Source organism: Lonchura striata, chromosome 2, assembly GCF_050655825.1.
Source record: "Lonchura striata isolate lonStrDom1 chromosome 2, ASM5065582v1, whole genome shotgun sequence".
NCBI lineage: Eukaryota > Metazoa > Chordata > Aves > Passeriformes > Estrildidae > Lonchura > Lonchura striata.
In genome coordinates this window covers 49,581,775-49,596,080 of record NC_140704.1, presented here as the reverse complement: position 1 = coordinate 49,596,080, position 14,306 = coordinate 49,581,775, and the positions used below count along the sequence as shown (strand labels likewise).

Here is a 14,306-nt window from a genome sequence, read left to right as displayed (position 1 = left end):
GATAGTTATGCTTTGCCATGTGGGTTGTTAACAATGAGGGTCAGTCTCTTGTTAAGGAAGAAGGGAAGGACATCCCTTCAATAGGGATGACAAGTGCAGTAGGAAAGTATAAGGACTATGTATTCCCTTGGAGCCCCTTTTGGGTCCCCAGACTCTAACTAAACACTCACCTCCTGGACATGGGTTTATTCTTGCTACACAGAAGAATGCATCCCCCCAGATTAAAAAAAAAACAAAAAAAAACAACACAAAAAAAAACCCAACCAAAAACACCCAAAAAAGCACAAAAAAACCTCCAAAAAAACCAAAAACAACTGGGTACTGGTTTTAGATTTGCACAATCTCCAAAAATCTAAAAACTAATGCAACAGGCAATTACTGAAGGAAGACTGGTCATATTTTGCAAGAAAGAAAACAGTGCTGCTAGGAGAAGAACTATTTGTAAAATGAAATGTGAATCAAAACTGTCTCAGGGACAAGTTGCACACACCTCAGCATCACAGCTCTGAGAAGAGGCAGCCAGAGCTTCTAGAGCCCAAAAGTCTGCAACTTCAACATGGCCCATAAATGTATGGACATATCTAAACCAGCCCACTCAAGATAAAAACTCACTTTTAAATGCATATACTCCCAAGGGGAGCACAAAGAAGATGTGATTATTCTTTATACCGACAATACCTGCTAGAGGAGCAAAGGCCATTAGAAGGTCTCAGTCTGCTTGCCCAAATAAGAATCACTATCAAACTTTCCTCTCTGCTAAAGGAAAGGAGACAGTAACACATAGATCTGACACTAGAATCCCAGCATCTCCACCCACTAGATGGCTCTTTTTCTGCCATACTCCACTTACTCCAAAACATATTCAGGAAGACTAAGATGTAAATGGGTCAATAAGGACTAGTAAAGAGAGGTACATTAGAAAAACTTGCTGTTTTAGCATCACCCTCTCTACAGAGGCACAAAGCTAAAACAGGTCTAGAGCATATTTAATTAGCAAGTCCCTGTTTCTCATCTCAGTAGGACCAAATAATTCATCTGCACTTTAGAAAACCTCCATTCTTATCCTCAGCTATGAATACAGTGATAGAGTCACACAAATAGGTACAAAGAAACATAACAGAAAAGACTAGCTGAAAAGACTGCTCCCCCCAGTAACCATAACAACAAATAAGAGAAATCTGCTTGTCTGAGGGATCAGCTTCTCTCTTTTTGGTAGTATCTTTTAACATCAAAACAGCAGCATTGGAGTCAAAGAACAAAGCTCGAGATAGTCACAAAAAATAAAGGATGTATTTTTCTCCAAAGATCAAAACTGTAACTAACATAAGACATTCATATTAGAGTATTAAGTTCAGTGTCCAGAAAAAAAACTCATCTGCCATATAAAAAAAAAAAAAGATACTGAAATTGCTTTACTGCTCAAGAATCTCTTTGCTCAAAACTGCTTAATTCTTCTCTCACCAAGTTTTGTCAGTAACTTGATTTTAACTACATTGTACAAACAACTTTTCTTCTCCACCCTCATCTCATTTATCTAAAGCTCTTCTTTTGTTCTGGAGAGTTTTGTTGCATGCTCCTCTATAAATTTGCTCAAATGCTCTAAATCTCTGTCCCCGCCTTCAAATTTAATCGGGTTGTTCTTCTTGTCCTTTGGAGCAAAGTAGATGGTGGGGAATCCCTCTACTTTGTAGTGGTCATTCGTCACATCGTTGGCAGTAGCATCCATCTTGGCTATAATCAGATTTTTCTCATTCTTGTATTTTTTGCCTAGCTCATTATACTCTGGCTCTAGTTTCTTGCAGTGTCCACACCATGGGGCATAGAACTCTATGAGGACATCATTCTTTGGATCCATCACTATGGTATCAAAAGTTTTACCCACTACCACTTTTACAGGCCCTTTGTTATTTTTTGGCACTGGCTGGGACTTCACAATTGGCTTCAGTTTTCCTAGAAGGAAGCAAAACACACAACACCATTAGAATATGGTAAGAGCACCCCTTACAATCTCCTCTGAGAAAGGGCAGAAGTACATCCTCCTGCCAGGGAAAATCACTGCACTAGCAAATGAACTTGCCTCAGCATGAAACACAGGCTAGTTAACTGGTGACCTTGTGGCCCAATAACCTCGTGAAATATGGGCAACAGGGGGTTTTTGCAATTCCCTAGAACCCTTCTCTTTTTATGGCTGTCCATCCACAAAGTAATAACCCATGATTTAATATAGTAGTCCCAAATATGAACGACCAGCTCATACTTTAAAGCCACAGGAACATTTTAGGCTTGTAAAACAGGCTCAGTTTACTGGAGCCATTGCCTCGGGAAACAACTCTTGGAAGCGTAAACAAAACAGCTTAGAGAACCCTATGTTAGAAAGTGTACCTTTTTTGAATGCCACCACAAACTGCCTGAGCACATCAGAGTCAAACTCTTCTGGCTCCATGGCATACTTCTTGCCACCTTCATCCAGAATGGCAGCGTTGACATCCTCTCCACTCTCAAGCAGACCCAAATCTTTTATTTCGGAAGAATAATCTTCCTCATCAGAAACAGCAAACACGTATTCAGGGAAGTCTTTAGCCACTTCCAGGACTTTGCTTCTCCAGTACTGAGTAGCTGAAAAGAACAGAATAGGACAGAATTGGTAATTTCTAGTTATTTAGTGCCTGCTTCCTCTCAAAATGAAGGAAGGGTAATTGTAGCAAACCTACCAACACGGTAGTCAAAACTGAAGTCCACGGAGTAGTAGACAACCACTAAAGGACGCTTGGAGTATCTCTTGCCATCGTTGGAAGGCTTGCGATGACCAACTAGAGGCAAAGCATGTTTTAGCACGTGCTCTTTAATCTCAGATCCATCTGTAGAGTCCTGTAAAGAAATAGTAAAAAAAGTTCAAGCAAACAGATTTAAGCAGCATTTCGGCTACACACTACTAAAAAAACAATACTGGGACACGCATGAATGCGAAAGTGGGAAGGACATGTTATAAAAACAAAGCTGTCACCACATTTTCTTCAAACCTTTGAGCACCAAATATTGTATGGACAAATTATTATTTGAAAACACAACACCTGGACTAATTTCATAAAGTCCTCTTGAAAAAGAAGTACAGTTTCAGTGGACAAACAGGTTGACTCAAATATCTAGTGGGAGCACTTCCAACAGGAAGATGCCAACTGATCATAATTACAGAGAAAGAGAACCTTCAATCCCACACACAAACACTTTAGGTCTGGACCATCTACTCACTTTAAGATTCAGAACATGCATCTTGGGCTCGTGCTTCGACTGAAATTTTTCTGGCTGCATGACAACGAGTTTTCCTGGAGAAACTTTCAATAGTTTTGCAATCTCGTTGCTGAAGGTGTGATGGAACTTATAATCTTCTCTCAAACCATTAGCTGAAAAATTAAGGTTAGGGTGAAGGAAAAGTCATTAGAAAGTGAACTGACAGCCTGTAACTGAGATCTTGAGACTGTAGCTGCAAGGAAACACTCTTCCTGTTCTCCAAGTGACACAGAACAATCCAGTCATAGACAACAGCTCTCATCCAGGGGTGAGAAGCATGTGAATATACATACAATTCCAGCAGCACTATTTGAATGCTGTTCAACAGCCCATCCACTTGGCAAGTTATTCTACACACTCAAACACCTTAAACAGCTTCTAAAACATATACAGCAAAACAGTTATTCTTTTGTCAATCTCTTACCTCTTGGCTTCCTCCCAAATAAGTCAGCTAGCCTAACTATTTGCTTTGGGGCAGCCTGAGAAACAGTTCTGTATCTTGCCAAGCTGAAGCAAACCAATTAGCCTAATCCAACTATGACAGCAGCCTCAGAATCAGACATAGACAGGTTGGCAGGAATGGTCTAACTAAATTGACCCAGAAGTGGATGATGATCCTTTCTCCAGGCCTCTCGTCCCAAATGAGTTTGGTGACCATTGACTCTGGGCTGCCAGACATGAAACAAGAGTAACAGACAGCAAACATATCCAGGCTTTAAGCCAAGAAATTGTGGTTTGCTCCTCAGGAAAGAATTTTCCTTCCTCTCTAGTCCAAATGTTTTTAGGGACACAATTACCAAGCAGAGATATATTCTGTGACTGGCTGACACTTTAGTTACAGCCTCAGAATCTGGTGTGAACTTATTTTTTGAGTACAAGCAGATCATCACCCTTCCTCCTACTACTTCTTCTCCTCTCCAATCCTCCCTACTGTACTAGGATCAGAAATTATCTCCCTATGTCCAAAGTCCTAGGCAGAATCCCAACAAAACATATATTCCATTAATATTCTAAAACATTCTTTACCTGCTTCCTGATAGAGCTGATAGGTTTTGTCATTCTCTCCACTAAAGACACCAATGATGATGACATCATCCCCATCCTTCAGAAATTCTTGTACCTGCTTGGTAGCCTGAATCTGTTTGGATGGAGGACCAGCCTGTTCAATCATGTAGTCGACAATACCTGTGAGAGAAACCCGCCCCCAAAAAGTTGCTTAGAACATTTAGTGAACCAAAAGATTTGGGCATTCCATCTAAAACATTTAATGTCATTTCCCATGAACACCTTTCCTCCTGTGCAGCCCTCCCACAATAACCTGAAGACCAAATCAGCAAGATTTCAGTCCAAGTTTTTAAAGCTGCATTTCTGATTATTTCCTTTCAGGTTGGTTTCAGAAGAGGCGATCAATCCATGAATATCAGTTGACCTTGCAAGCAATGCTCCTTTCTGAAATTCCATATCCTTCACTGTCTCCTGATCCTGTTATGAGCCAAAGTGCTACTTGAATAGTCTTAAGTCTAATTAAAACTTAATATTGAGTATTTTTGCCAGCCCTCAAGGTGCATTCCAGTATAATTAAAACCTGCCCATTTACCCATACTGTCACTGCTTCACCATGTGTATTTAACTTACTTGATATTGAAAGGAGCTGATACTACCACCAAAAGATGTTATGAAGACTAGAGACAAATCTAAATATCCTGTGTAGGTATGAGAACAGAATTTTTCAGTTTTCCCCAGCTACTGCTGCTAGGACATTAACAAGTCTGCAAGTCCTACAGATAAGTCAGAATATTTGTGGCCAAGCCCTCAGAAAATAAGAAAAAGCCTAATACCATATTTTTCCCGCGGACCACTGTAGTCATAAGGTTTGCCCTTGCGGAAGATTTTGAGAGTTGGGTAGCCAGTAACATCAAACTTCTTTGCAAGCTCCGTTTCAGCCGTGGCGTCGACTTTAGCCAGGGGGATGGGAGGCGTGCGCTTGCTGAGCTCCTGGGCAGCCTTCTCGTATTCTGGAGCAAGCCTCTTGCAGTGTCCACACCTAGGGAGGGAGAGCAGAGGCCACTTCTTACAAGCCATTAAGCCTGCCAGGTACCTTCTACCCCTGGAGCAGAAGAGTTAAGACTTCCAGAATGCAGAAATGGGATCACTGAATCTACAGCGCACACTTCAGCCTAGAAAGATGTGTCTCTGCAACCTGAAGCTGGCCTCTGTGCCTGGCCTCACACTACTATAGGTAGCTTCATTTTTAGAGGCCATTTTTAAGCTAAGGACCAATTCCCTTTGGTTTTCAGTACCTCAGTGTGCTCCCAAATTAATAAATATTGTGAACCTCCAGTGAAGATTTGGACACCCCTTGCTGAGACATAGATCCAGTCTAGTCTGCTAGTGATTTGCAACATGATCCCAGGTACAGATTAGAAATGAGGTATACCAGAGCTTTGTATGAGGCAAAGGTGTGTAACGAAGCATAACAACAGAAGACAGGTTCACCAAGTATGTTCAGACCATCTGTGCTAGACAAATACAGGTAACTGCCTTCTTACTTACCATGGAGCATAAAACTCCACCAGGATTATGTCAGCATCGTTCACAACTTCATCAAAATTATCCTGGGTCAATACCAGAGTAGCTTCAGGTGGAGGGGTCCAGTTGGGATCAGAAACCTCCCTGACTTTGGCCACAATAGCTGAAATACAGTTCCATAACCCAATTAACAAACAGGCATTTTATCATACCAGTAGCATGTCAAATACAAGAATTTGAAAACAGAGTGGCAGGCACAGTATTGGACCAATGCTTACACATCAAACTGAAATGAGAACACTTTCTTAATCAAGCTTCTTTATCCCCTATTGCCTTGTTGACATTACCAAGAAAGTCTTTTCTTCACCCCATAGAGTGTCTTATGCAGAGCACAGATGCGTATTTTGCAGCACTGAATTCCATCTCAAAAGAGATGAAAATTCCATCTCAAAACAGACAGAAAAGGTAGTTTTTCCCCTTCTGATTAGAGCTGGGCATATTAATTAAGCAAAATACAAGTGCATTTCTATACAGTCAATATATAGATCAAATGTTTATTGGCTGATCCTTAAGCAAACATCAGAGTATCTCCTCTTCCAGTCAAGTCATATTTCTAGAAACCTTCTGTTAGTAACAGAACCCACCACCTGCAAAACTGTCCTCTAGCATGCAGCCTGTTAAGAAAACGGGGAAGATTTCAGCATTCATAGTATTACTTGTTTTAAGATAAATAACTTGAGATCAGAGTCCTTCAAAACAGCCACATAGTAAGAAACAAGATCATATGCTACTTTGTTTTCTTACAGGGAACTGCAAAGGACTGGTGCTTACCATCTTCTGTTCGAGACCCATCATAGTCAACAGCTTGGCCTTTTTTCAGGATTTTGATGGTTGGGTAGCCACTGACATCAAAACGACTCGATAGTGAAGTGGCTGCAGTAGCATCTATTTTGGCTACAGGAATAGGAGGGTCATTTTCCTTCAGAGTTTTGGCTATCTTTTCATACTCAGGAGCAAACTGCTTGCAGTGCCCGCACCTGTCAGAGGAAGACACAAGTAGGTATGTAATTGAATGACAGACATGCAAAGGTGCTCTGCTGCTCTGTATTTCCAAGATGCCTCTGGCAGATGTTCACATCATCAGCACAGAAATGTTTGTCTTGCTACATGTTCAGATCATGGAGACATAGAGAGCAACTGTAGCTAATGTACTGTATGTTCACATCAAAACCTTTCTTTTTCTTAATTTTCATTCAATGTGGAATGTATTGTCATATGCTTTATAAAACCACTGTAAAAAAATTCAACAACTGTTTTTACAACAAAGTTGTAAACCTTGTATTATGTTCCCTCCTTCCTTCCTCCCCCCCTGCCCCACCCCTGACAAATATGGTCTCAATTCAACTACAGCTTCTCCCTAACCAAGGTTCATATTCCGTCCCTAGCACCCTAAATTGAAGTAAAGAAAAATGAAACAGCAGTTAAGTTGGCCTAATGCAATCTCCCACCCACCATGGTAACACAGCATCTGCTCCTTCTCTGGCCACACCAGAACTCACTGGGGAGAACAGAGGCTCCTGCTGCAAAAGCAGGCATGACCAAGGATAACAGCATAATAAATGCTAAATATAGCCTGACAAGCTAAAGAAGAAACCAGGAAAATATAGGAAAAGCGAAAGATGTGTGTGGCAGATAGCCTGTGCTCCTTAGCATCTCAGCTGGCAGGAGGGGGAGTAGAAAAATAGGAGAGGTGTTTAGTCTATGATGACACACATCCTTCTGCTCAGATAAATTGAACTTCATGTTTAGCTTTAATGTAGGCAAACTACAGCTGCAGAATTAGTGCCTACAGCCAAGCAGGGATGGGATTCTCTGTGACAAGAATGGCACAAGTTAAAATACAACTCCACCTCAAGCAAGATCATATTCTCCCCTCTGTTCAAAGGCTGGAGAAGGACCAATGAGTAAGTCATTTTTGTATCACTGAGCCACAAAGGAAAAGAGATTCTGGCTGCAATACTAACTCAGCAACTCTACTGAAAATATCTTCTACTCTTTTTTCCCCCAGTAACCATCCCTAATGTTTCTGAACATAAGAATGCAAGAGATGATACATCCTGGCCTAAATCCTTTGTCTTGGTTATATGCAAGTAAGTCCATTGTAGCTCCCTGGAGCACACCAGTGGTGCTGTATACCCTGGGATGCCAGCAGAACTGCCATCATTAGGTAGATGTATGAGGCATCTTAAATTGATAATACAAACAAGCTGTGTCCCTAACCACATCACACCCTTCTGGCAAGGACAGAAACGTGAATTTGGAAAGGAAAACCTTCTGGCAATTTCCCTGCAAGGGAAGCCTTCATTACTCCATCTAGATGAGCAAGTACACACATTCTCAGTGGTCCAGCACTGGCACAGCATGATAGCAGGCTGCAAAACCACGCTGCATGACTTTTCTGGGCCTCCCTGGGACCATTTCTGTTCCCTGACATGCATAATACAGAGATAGAATCAGGCTTGTGCTCCCCTAGGCATGGGATCCCTCAGTATTACCCACATCTGTGGAACAGGAGCAGACTGTTGGTTATTGCATGATACAGGGGTGGGAAAAAGGGTTCTCCCCCACCACCAAAAACAGCTTTTTTTCTGGACTACAGCAGAGTCCAGGGCATCTCCTGCAGGCAACTTAGTCCTTTGTCATCTTTAAAATGGCAACCCAAGCTCACTTTTTAGGAGCTTGTCCTGGCAGAGAAGCCCTCTGACGCTGCACCCATGGAGGCGCTGCTGTGAACCCACCATGGTGCGTAGAACTCCAGCAGCACAGTATCCTTGTCTGCAGTGAAGGTGTCAAAGTTTGCATCATTCAAGACTAATACACCATTTTCTTCTTTAACTACAGAATCATCGTCATCTTCATCATCCTCTTCTTCATCATCATCATCATCAACTTCTTTTGCAACAGATTCTGGAAAGGTAAGAATATACCACAGATTATATTGAGTCAAGTTTAACATTAAAGTGACAGTACTAGATTAAAGATGGATTAGGTTATTTCCCGTGGTTAAGAAAAGTACCCACATGAATTAGTTTCTGCTCCACATACAGTGACAGCTATCTCAGTTTGCAAAGAGCCTGGACTCAGATGTTTGACTATTTCAATTTTGTCCACGTCACACCAGCTAACAATATTGATATTTCAGTAAAGTATAAACAAGTATTTCACATTTCAGGGAGAACTAACAAAATGGACACAAAAAGAATAAATGCACACAAATCTATGCAACAGCTGCCACCAAGGTTTGATGGACATCTTGTTGAAATGTGGGCAGTGAGACATGTTTTGCTAGGCAAGAAGGGCACACAGATGATACCTGAACTTCAAACAGAACCCCTTCATCATGCAACAGAGCAGCTGTTCTTTAAGTGTAGCCAACTTGAAGTTGGAAAAGTTAGTGTCTTACACCAAAAAAGCAGGTGTTATCTGTTCCCAGTGCTTCCCTTGTACCCCTACTCAGGAGACCTGTAACACAACAATAGCTATGTACTGCCTGTCTGAAGGTCTAATAAACAGACACACTTGCTATAAACCCAAATGTTACAATTTTATTACTATCAAGGTAGTTTGGAGGCAGCACTTCAAAATTGTGCTTCTTTCCTGACTGCTCCATCCACCTCTGCCACTCTTGCTTTCAGTTACAGTGATGTTTCAGGGTCTGCTATTCATTGAGGAGTGTTTCCACTCACAGGAGCATCAGTCACTCTGTTCTGGATCAGCACCAGGATGCAGTGAGGGTAAAATCAACTAACTGACTGCAGGAGCCAGGTAGTATTCCTAAAAAAATATATAATGGAGTGAAAGCTTCTTCTTTCAAAGAACTTTTGGGGAGGCCTTTAAGATCAAAACCACTGGTCCAGAACAGGCTTTTAAAGGAGAAAGATTTGTTAAATTACCAAAGCAAAATTAGCATGTGAAAGCTGAAGCCAGCACATTTCTACTAGTTCATTCTTTGTTGGCTTGGAATTTGAGATAGTTTTTTCAAAATCTGACCTTTCACATGTTCCTTTAAACTATTTAAAATAACAAAACTCTTATCTTTCAAGGAAACAAGACCTTCCTGAAGGACTTTACAAGAATTTCAGTTACAGAACAAGTAATGAAAATATCTCATCCCAAATGAAAACTGTAAAACAATGAAGTTAAGTCCCTTTCGACCAGTGGGAGTCCCAGGAGTAGGATAAAAAAAAAATCTTGAAGAAAAAAGGGATTAAGGTTTCTTGTTTAAAATTATTTTCTATTTAACTTTCACTGGCTTTTGACTAAGCTGAGAGGAATTACTGCAGCAGTATTCTGAAAATATTCTGATTTCATCAGGAAGTTGAAAGTTAAGAAAGATAAATATGTGCTATCCAGATATGAAAAAGCTAACAAAACAAAACCTGTTTTTCTCATACCAACAGCAGATATTAGGATCAACCTCACCATACATAAAATAATGGCATTAAATTACAATAGCTATTTTTATTTTTGAAGAAAGTATACAGAAACAAACTTATATGCTCTCAGGAAACAACATAGGATCTTGAAGAAAATATGTTGATTTTAATTAGAGGTCAAAATTATGTAGCATGAAAATACTGAAGCTTCTGATGAGGGGAGAGATCACAGGAGATCATTTATCACACAACAGTAGTCAGCTGGATTAAGTTTCTTTATCAAGCACTAGTGTTTCACCTGATTTTGAGGCAGCTAAAAGCACTATTTGCAAGCAGACAATGCCTCCTGTGTTGGAGCACTTGCTCACCCCTGAGTGAATCCATGCCTCACAGATCTGCAGGATTGCCCCGCTGAAACAGATTTCAGGGGGCTTCAGCAGGCAAATCTTGTGCCTTACATGGGTGCCCAGCAGTTCTGAGGGCTATGTTTCACACCAGGCTGCTCCTGGCTGGCCTGTGCCTGAATTCCCTGCCATTGCATTCTTGGCAAATTGCTTCAGATATGATTTTTCGTGAGACAAAGGAATGCAAGCAAAAGCAGCCGGCCAGTTCTGCTCCTGCACCTCAAACTATCCACCAAGTGTGATCCTTGTTCCCACTCACTCTGCTCACTACCATCCCCCAAGAGAGACTGAGACCACAACAGCTACAGTGGCACCTGTTTTTCAGAAAGAACAAGGTATCACCTGCAAAAACATCCAGCACTGGTGGAAAATGTAACCATTAGATCCATCATCCCTCACAGAAATACTTTTGTATATTTCCCTGCAAGTGGCAGTACAGCCTGCGAAGGTAAAACTTCCCTGACAGTGACACATTGTCATGGACATTACACACACCCACTTCCTGCTCCCAGGAGATGGAGGCAGGACAGCAGCACTGCAGCAGCAGGACTCCACCTTTTCCCAGACGGCTTAAAGAGGGCGTGCACTAAAAAGAAAGTTAAGCACGCAGATATCGGTCCTTAAGCGTGCAGACTTACTTTCTGTAGCTTCCAGCTTCACCAACACCTAAGGCTATCATAGCTACTACCTCTGCCACCCCTTCACTGTTGGGACTGAAAGACTTGTTTCAGGGACCCAAACACGAGGGAAGCAAAAACTTTTTTTTTTCCTATTAAGAGCAAGAAACTTTGCTTTGCATTAAAGATTTACAATTTAAAGAGAACAGAAAGAGTCTGTGACACCTAAAGTGGCAGAAGTGGCTAATAAATACTTACATAAGTAACATCATGAAAATAAAACAGCTGCCCTCAAACTGACGTATCTTTGTTTCTTAAAGTGACTTGCAAAGACAGTGGACAAACCAACAGCTGTGACAGCTGTGGCTAAAACCTGTCCTCTGGTAAATTATGGATAACCCCCTATATAAAAAAAAAAAACAACACAAATTTCAACACATTACTACACAAGTCAATAAAATGATCAAGAAGGTACTTTTTTAAAGACTTGAAGTAGACAATGATGGCTGGCAGGCCTTCTTTAGGATGACAGCTACTCTGACATTAATTCTTACAGTAACTTCACTGAACAGTCAGCATTTATCAGAAGTACGGCCTAGTAACATTTTCTTAAACAAAGCAGATCCTGTACAAAAAAAAAAAGCTGCATCCAGACACCAATGACTCTGGAATTCTCCCTGAAAGTTTCTTTTTGAGGAGCACACTGTTCCCTAATTGGATGAGCTCAGTTTTCACAAACCCAGAACTCAGGACTCATCATGTGTTGCTAGGACATTCGAAAGATTTTCAATATCATCAGCCCCCTTCAGTCTTTTCTGTGGTGGATCCTCTGCACGATCCCTCCTTTCCCATCATCCGGATGCTAGGAGTGTAGTGGTCAAGATCCAGGCTAACCTCTCTTCCAACATATTCACCTACCTGCCCTGCTCAAACCTCATTTCCCAAATTATGCAGTGCAACAAGGTGGGTTTGCTCAGAACTTTTCATCTCCCCAACAATTAATGTGCGTAAGATAACTTCCTTGTTCCAAAGTAAATTTAATCCATTTCACACAAGTCTGCATTCCAAGGGCAAAAATTGAAATCCCCAACTATGTGCACTTTTAAGGCAAAGGCTTTTTAAAGCCTAGTTCATGATCTATATACAAATTCAAGATACACAATAGAACCTGGAAAACGATTCAAGTGGGGCAGTGGATTAGTGTTCAGCTCCACACAGTAGGAGATACTTCCATCACTGGGTACCTTTGATCCCGAGAACTCCTATAAATGAGAAAAACAGCAAGCATGGGAAACACTGATGAGAGCCAGGCCCAGAAGAAGCTGAGCTACTGCTGCCAGCCACAGGTAACACTGTAATATCACAGGTGTTATTTCACCCTTTGAAGGCAGCAGGGGAAATCAGTACTAGGCTTTGTCACATGTTACAAAGAAACCATAACTATGTTCCAGCTAAAAGCAGAGAAAAACGCAGAAAAATTGTATTCCAGTTCACAACAGGAAAAAAAAAAAAAAAAAAAAACCAAAAAAAAGAACTCCACAGGAAGATTCCATGTCTCCATCTCCTTACTGAAGATGCCATATCATTTAAAACAAATCTCTTCACCCTTATCCTACAGATCATACAGTCAATTACACAAATAGGGTAACTGATCTAAATGCATTTCTGCAAGTTTTAGTGTCTGTTAGGCAAGCAAGAATTTGCAGGATATGAGTTCAGAAGGTCATCCATAATCCAGTCTCACTAAAAGCCCTCTAATACTTAAAATATGGCAGTGTTCATGTAGGAAGTATGAAAGATGAGTAATTTACCAAAATCCACATGAAAAAAACTTAAAACCAAAAAACAGAAACACTTTCAAATGTCTGCCTCCTACATACAGCCACTATACTCAATAAGCCTGAGCAGCTTTGTTTTGGCTAATTTTGGAAAGGAAGAGACACATGTCAGTGAAATCCAAAGACTGTAGGAAGAGCAGCAAGAAGATGGTAACAATGGACCTTCCTTCTGTGAGGGGAAAAACAAATCGGTTTGAAACACGAAGAATGCACAGTCCCTGAACAAAGGATAAGGAAAAGAGTGCTCAATCACAGAACCACAGAATGCTAAGGATTGGACGGGGCCTTAAAGATCTCATAGTCCCAACTCCCCGGACACGGGAAGGGACACCTCCCACTAGACCACTGCTTGGTGGTCTTGAACTGCCGGGATTGGGGTATCCACAACCTCTCTGGGCAACCTGTGCCAGTGCTTCACACCCTCAGAGTAAAGTATTTCTTCCTTATATCGAGGAAGAAAATTTCTCCTCTTTCAATCTGCATCCATTACTCCTCGTTTTATCACCACAGTACCAGAGGAAGAGTGCCTCTCCTAATAATGAAATCGCAATCTGTCCGATAGGACTCGGAATAAAGAAATCGCAAATCCGCTGGAGATTCAGAAGCCGGGGATTGCCAACATGGCTAATTGTTAGCTCGCTGTTAACTCCCTGCCTGGGAGAGGCGAGGCAGAGCCGCCCCATGGCGCAGGACAGACGAGCAGCGCCGGGATCAGCGGCTCGCACAGACCTCGGCGCCTTCAGGGGACGGGATCAGAGCCCTGCACAGAGGCCTGCGAGGAGCATCCGGCTCCAGCGGCGTCCCGCCAGCCCGGACTCGCTCCCCGCAGCGCCCAGCGCCGGGGCCGCGCCGCCGCCTCCCGCGGGGGACCCAGCAGGCGCTGCCGGCGTGGCCCTGCCCGCGCTCACCTCCGTCGTCATCCTCCTCCTCCTGCGCCGCCGCTCCCCGCGCCAGGAGGGCGATCTGAGCCAGCCCCAGCAGCAGCAGCAGCACCCACAGCCCGCGCATCCTCATCCCGCCGCCGCTCCCGGCCCGGCCCGTCCGCTCCCGGCGCTGCGCTCCCGCCGCTCGCCCCGCCCCTCGCGGCACGCCGCGACCGCTGATTGGCCGCCGCCTCAACACGTGCTTGGCGCGGTCGCCAATCAACAATCGTCACGAGGGCCGCCGGCGCGGGGTGCGCGGGTTTCGCGGCGC

The 14,306-nt window shown here is 42.6% G+C and overlaps 1 protein-coding gene across 1 annotated transcript; it reads right to left on the bottom strand.

Moving 5' to 3' along the window:
- Positions 1 to 1,268: 1,268 nt before the first annotated feature.
- On the bottom strand, positions 1,269 to 14,182 carry PDIA4 (protein disulfide isomerase family A member 4). The gene is made up of 10 exons (XM_021546260.3): positions 14,021 to 14,182; positions 8,616 to 8,784; positions 6,649 to 6,854; positions 5,842 to 5,980; positions 5,127 to 5,332; positions 4,315 to 4,473; positions 3,250 to 3,401; positions 2,712 to 2,868; positions 2,383 to 2,616; positions 1,269 to 1,950 (listed from the first exon to the last, which is right to left on the bottom strand). Exons 1-10 carry the CDS (start codon positions 14,124 to 14,126, stop codon positions 1,535 to 1,537), a joined length of 1,944 nt encoding a protein of 647 aa, XP_021401935.3. The 5' UTR covers positions 14,127 to 14,182; the 3' UTR covers positions 1,269 to 1,534.
- Between the last annotated feature and the right edge of the window lie 124 nt (positions 14,183 to 14,306).

What these genes read in the sequence shown, in the direction of transcription:
- PDIA4 (XM_021546260.3), bottom strand. Translation starts at nt 14,126, where the DNA reads ATGAGGATGCGCGGGCTGTGGGTGCTGCTGCTGCTGCTGGGGCTGGCT. An exon ending in TCAGCTCTATCAGGAAGCAG is followed by an intron (nt 3,402 to 4,314) that starts GTAAAGAATGTT and finishes TTAATTTTTCAG; the next exon opens with CTAATGGTTTGAGAGAAGAT. An exon ending in TGCATGTTCTGAATCTTAAA is followed by an intron (nt 2,869 to 3,249) that starts GTGAGTAGATGG and finishes ATTTCTTTACAG; the next exon opens with GACTCTACAGATGGATCTGA.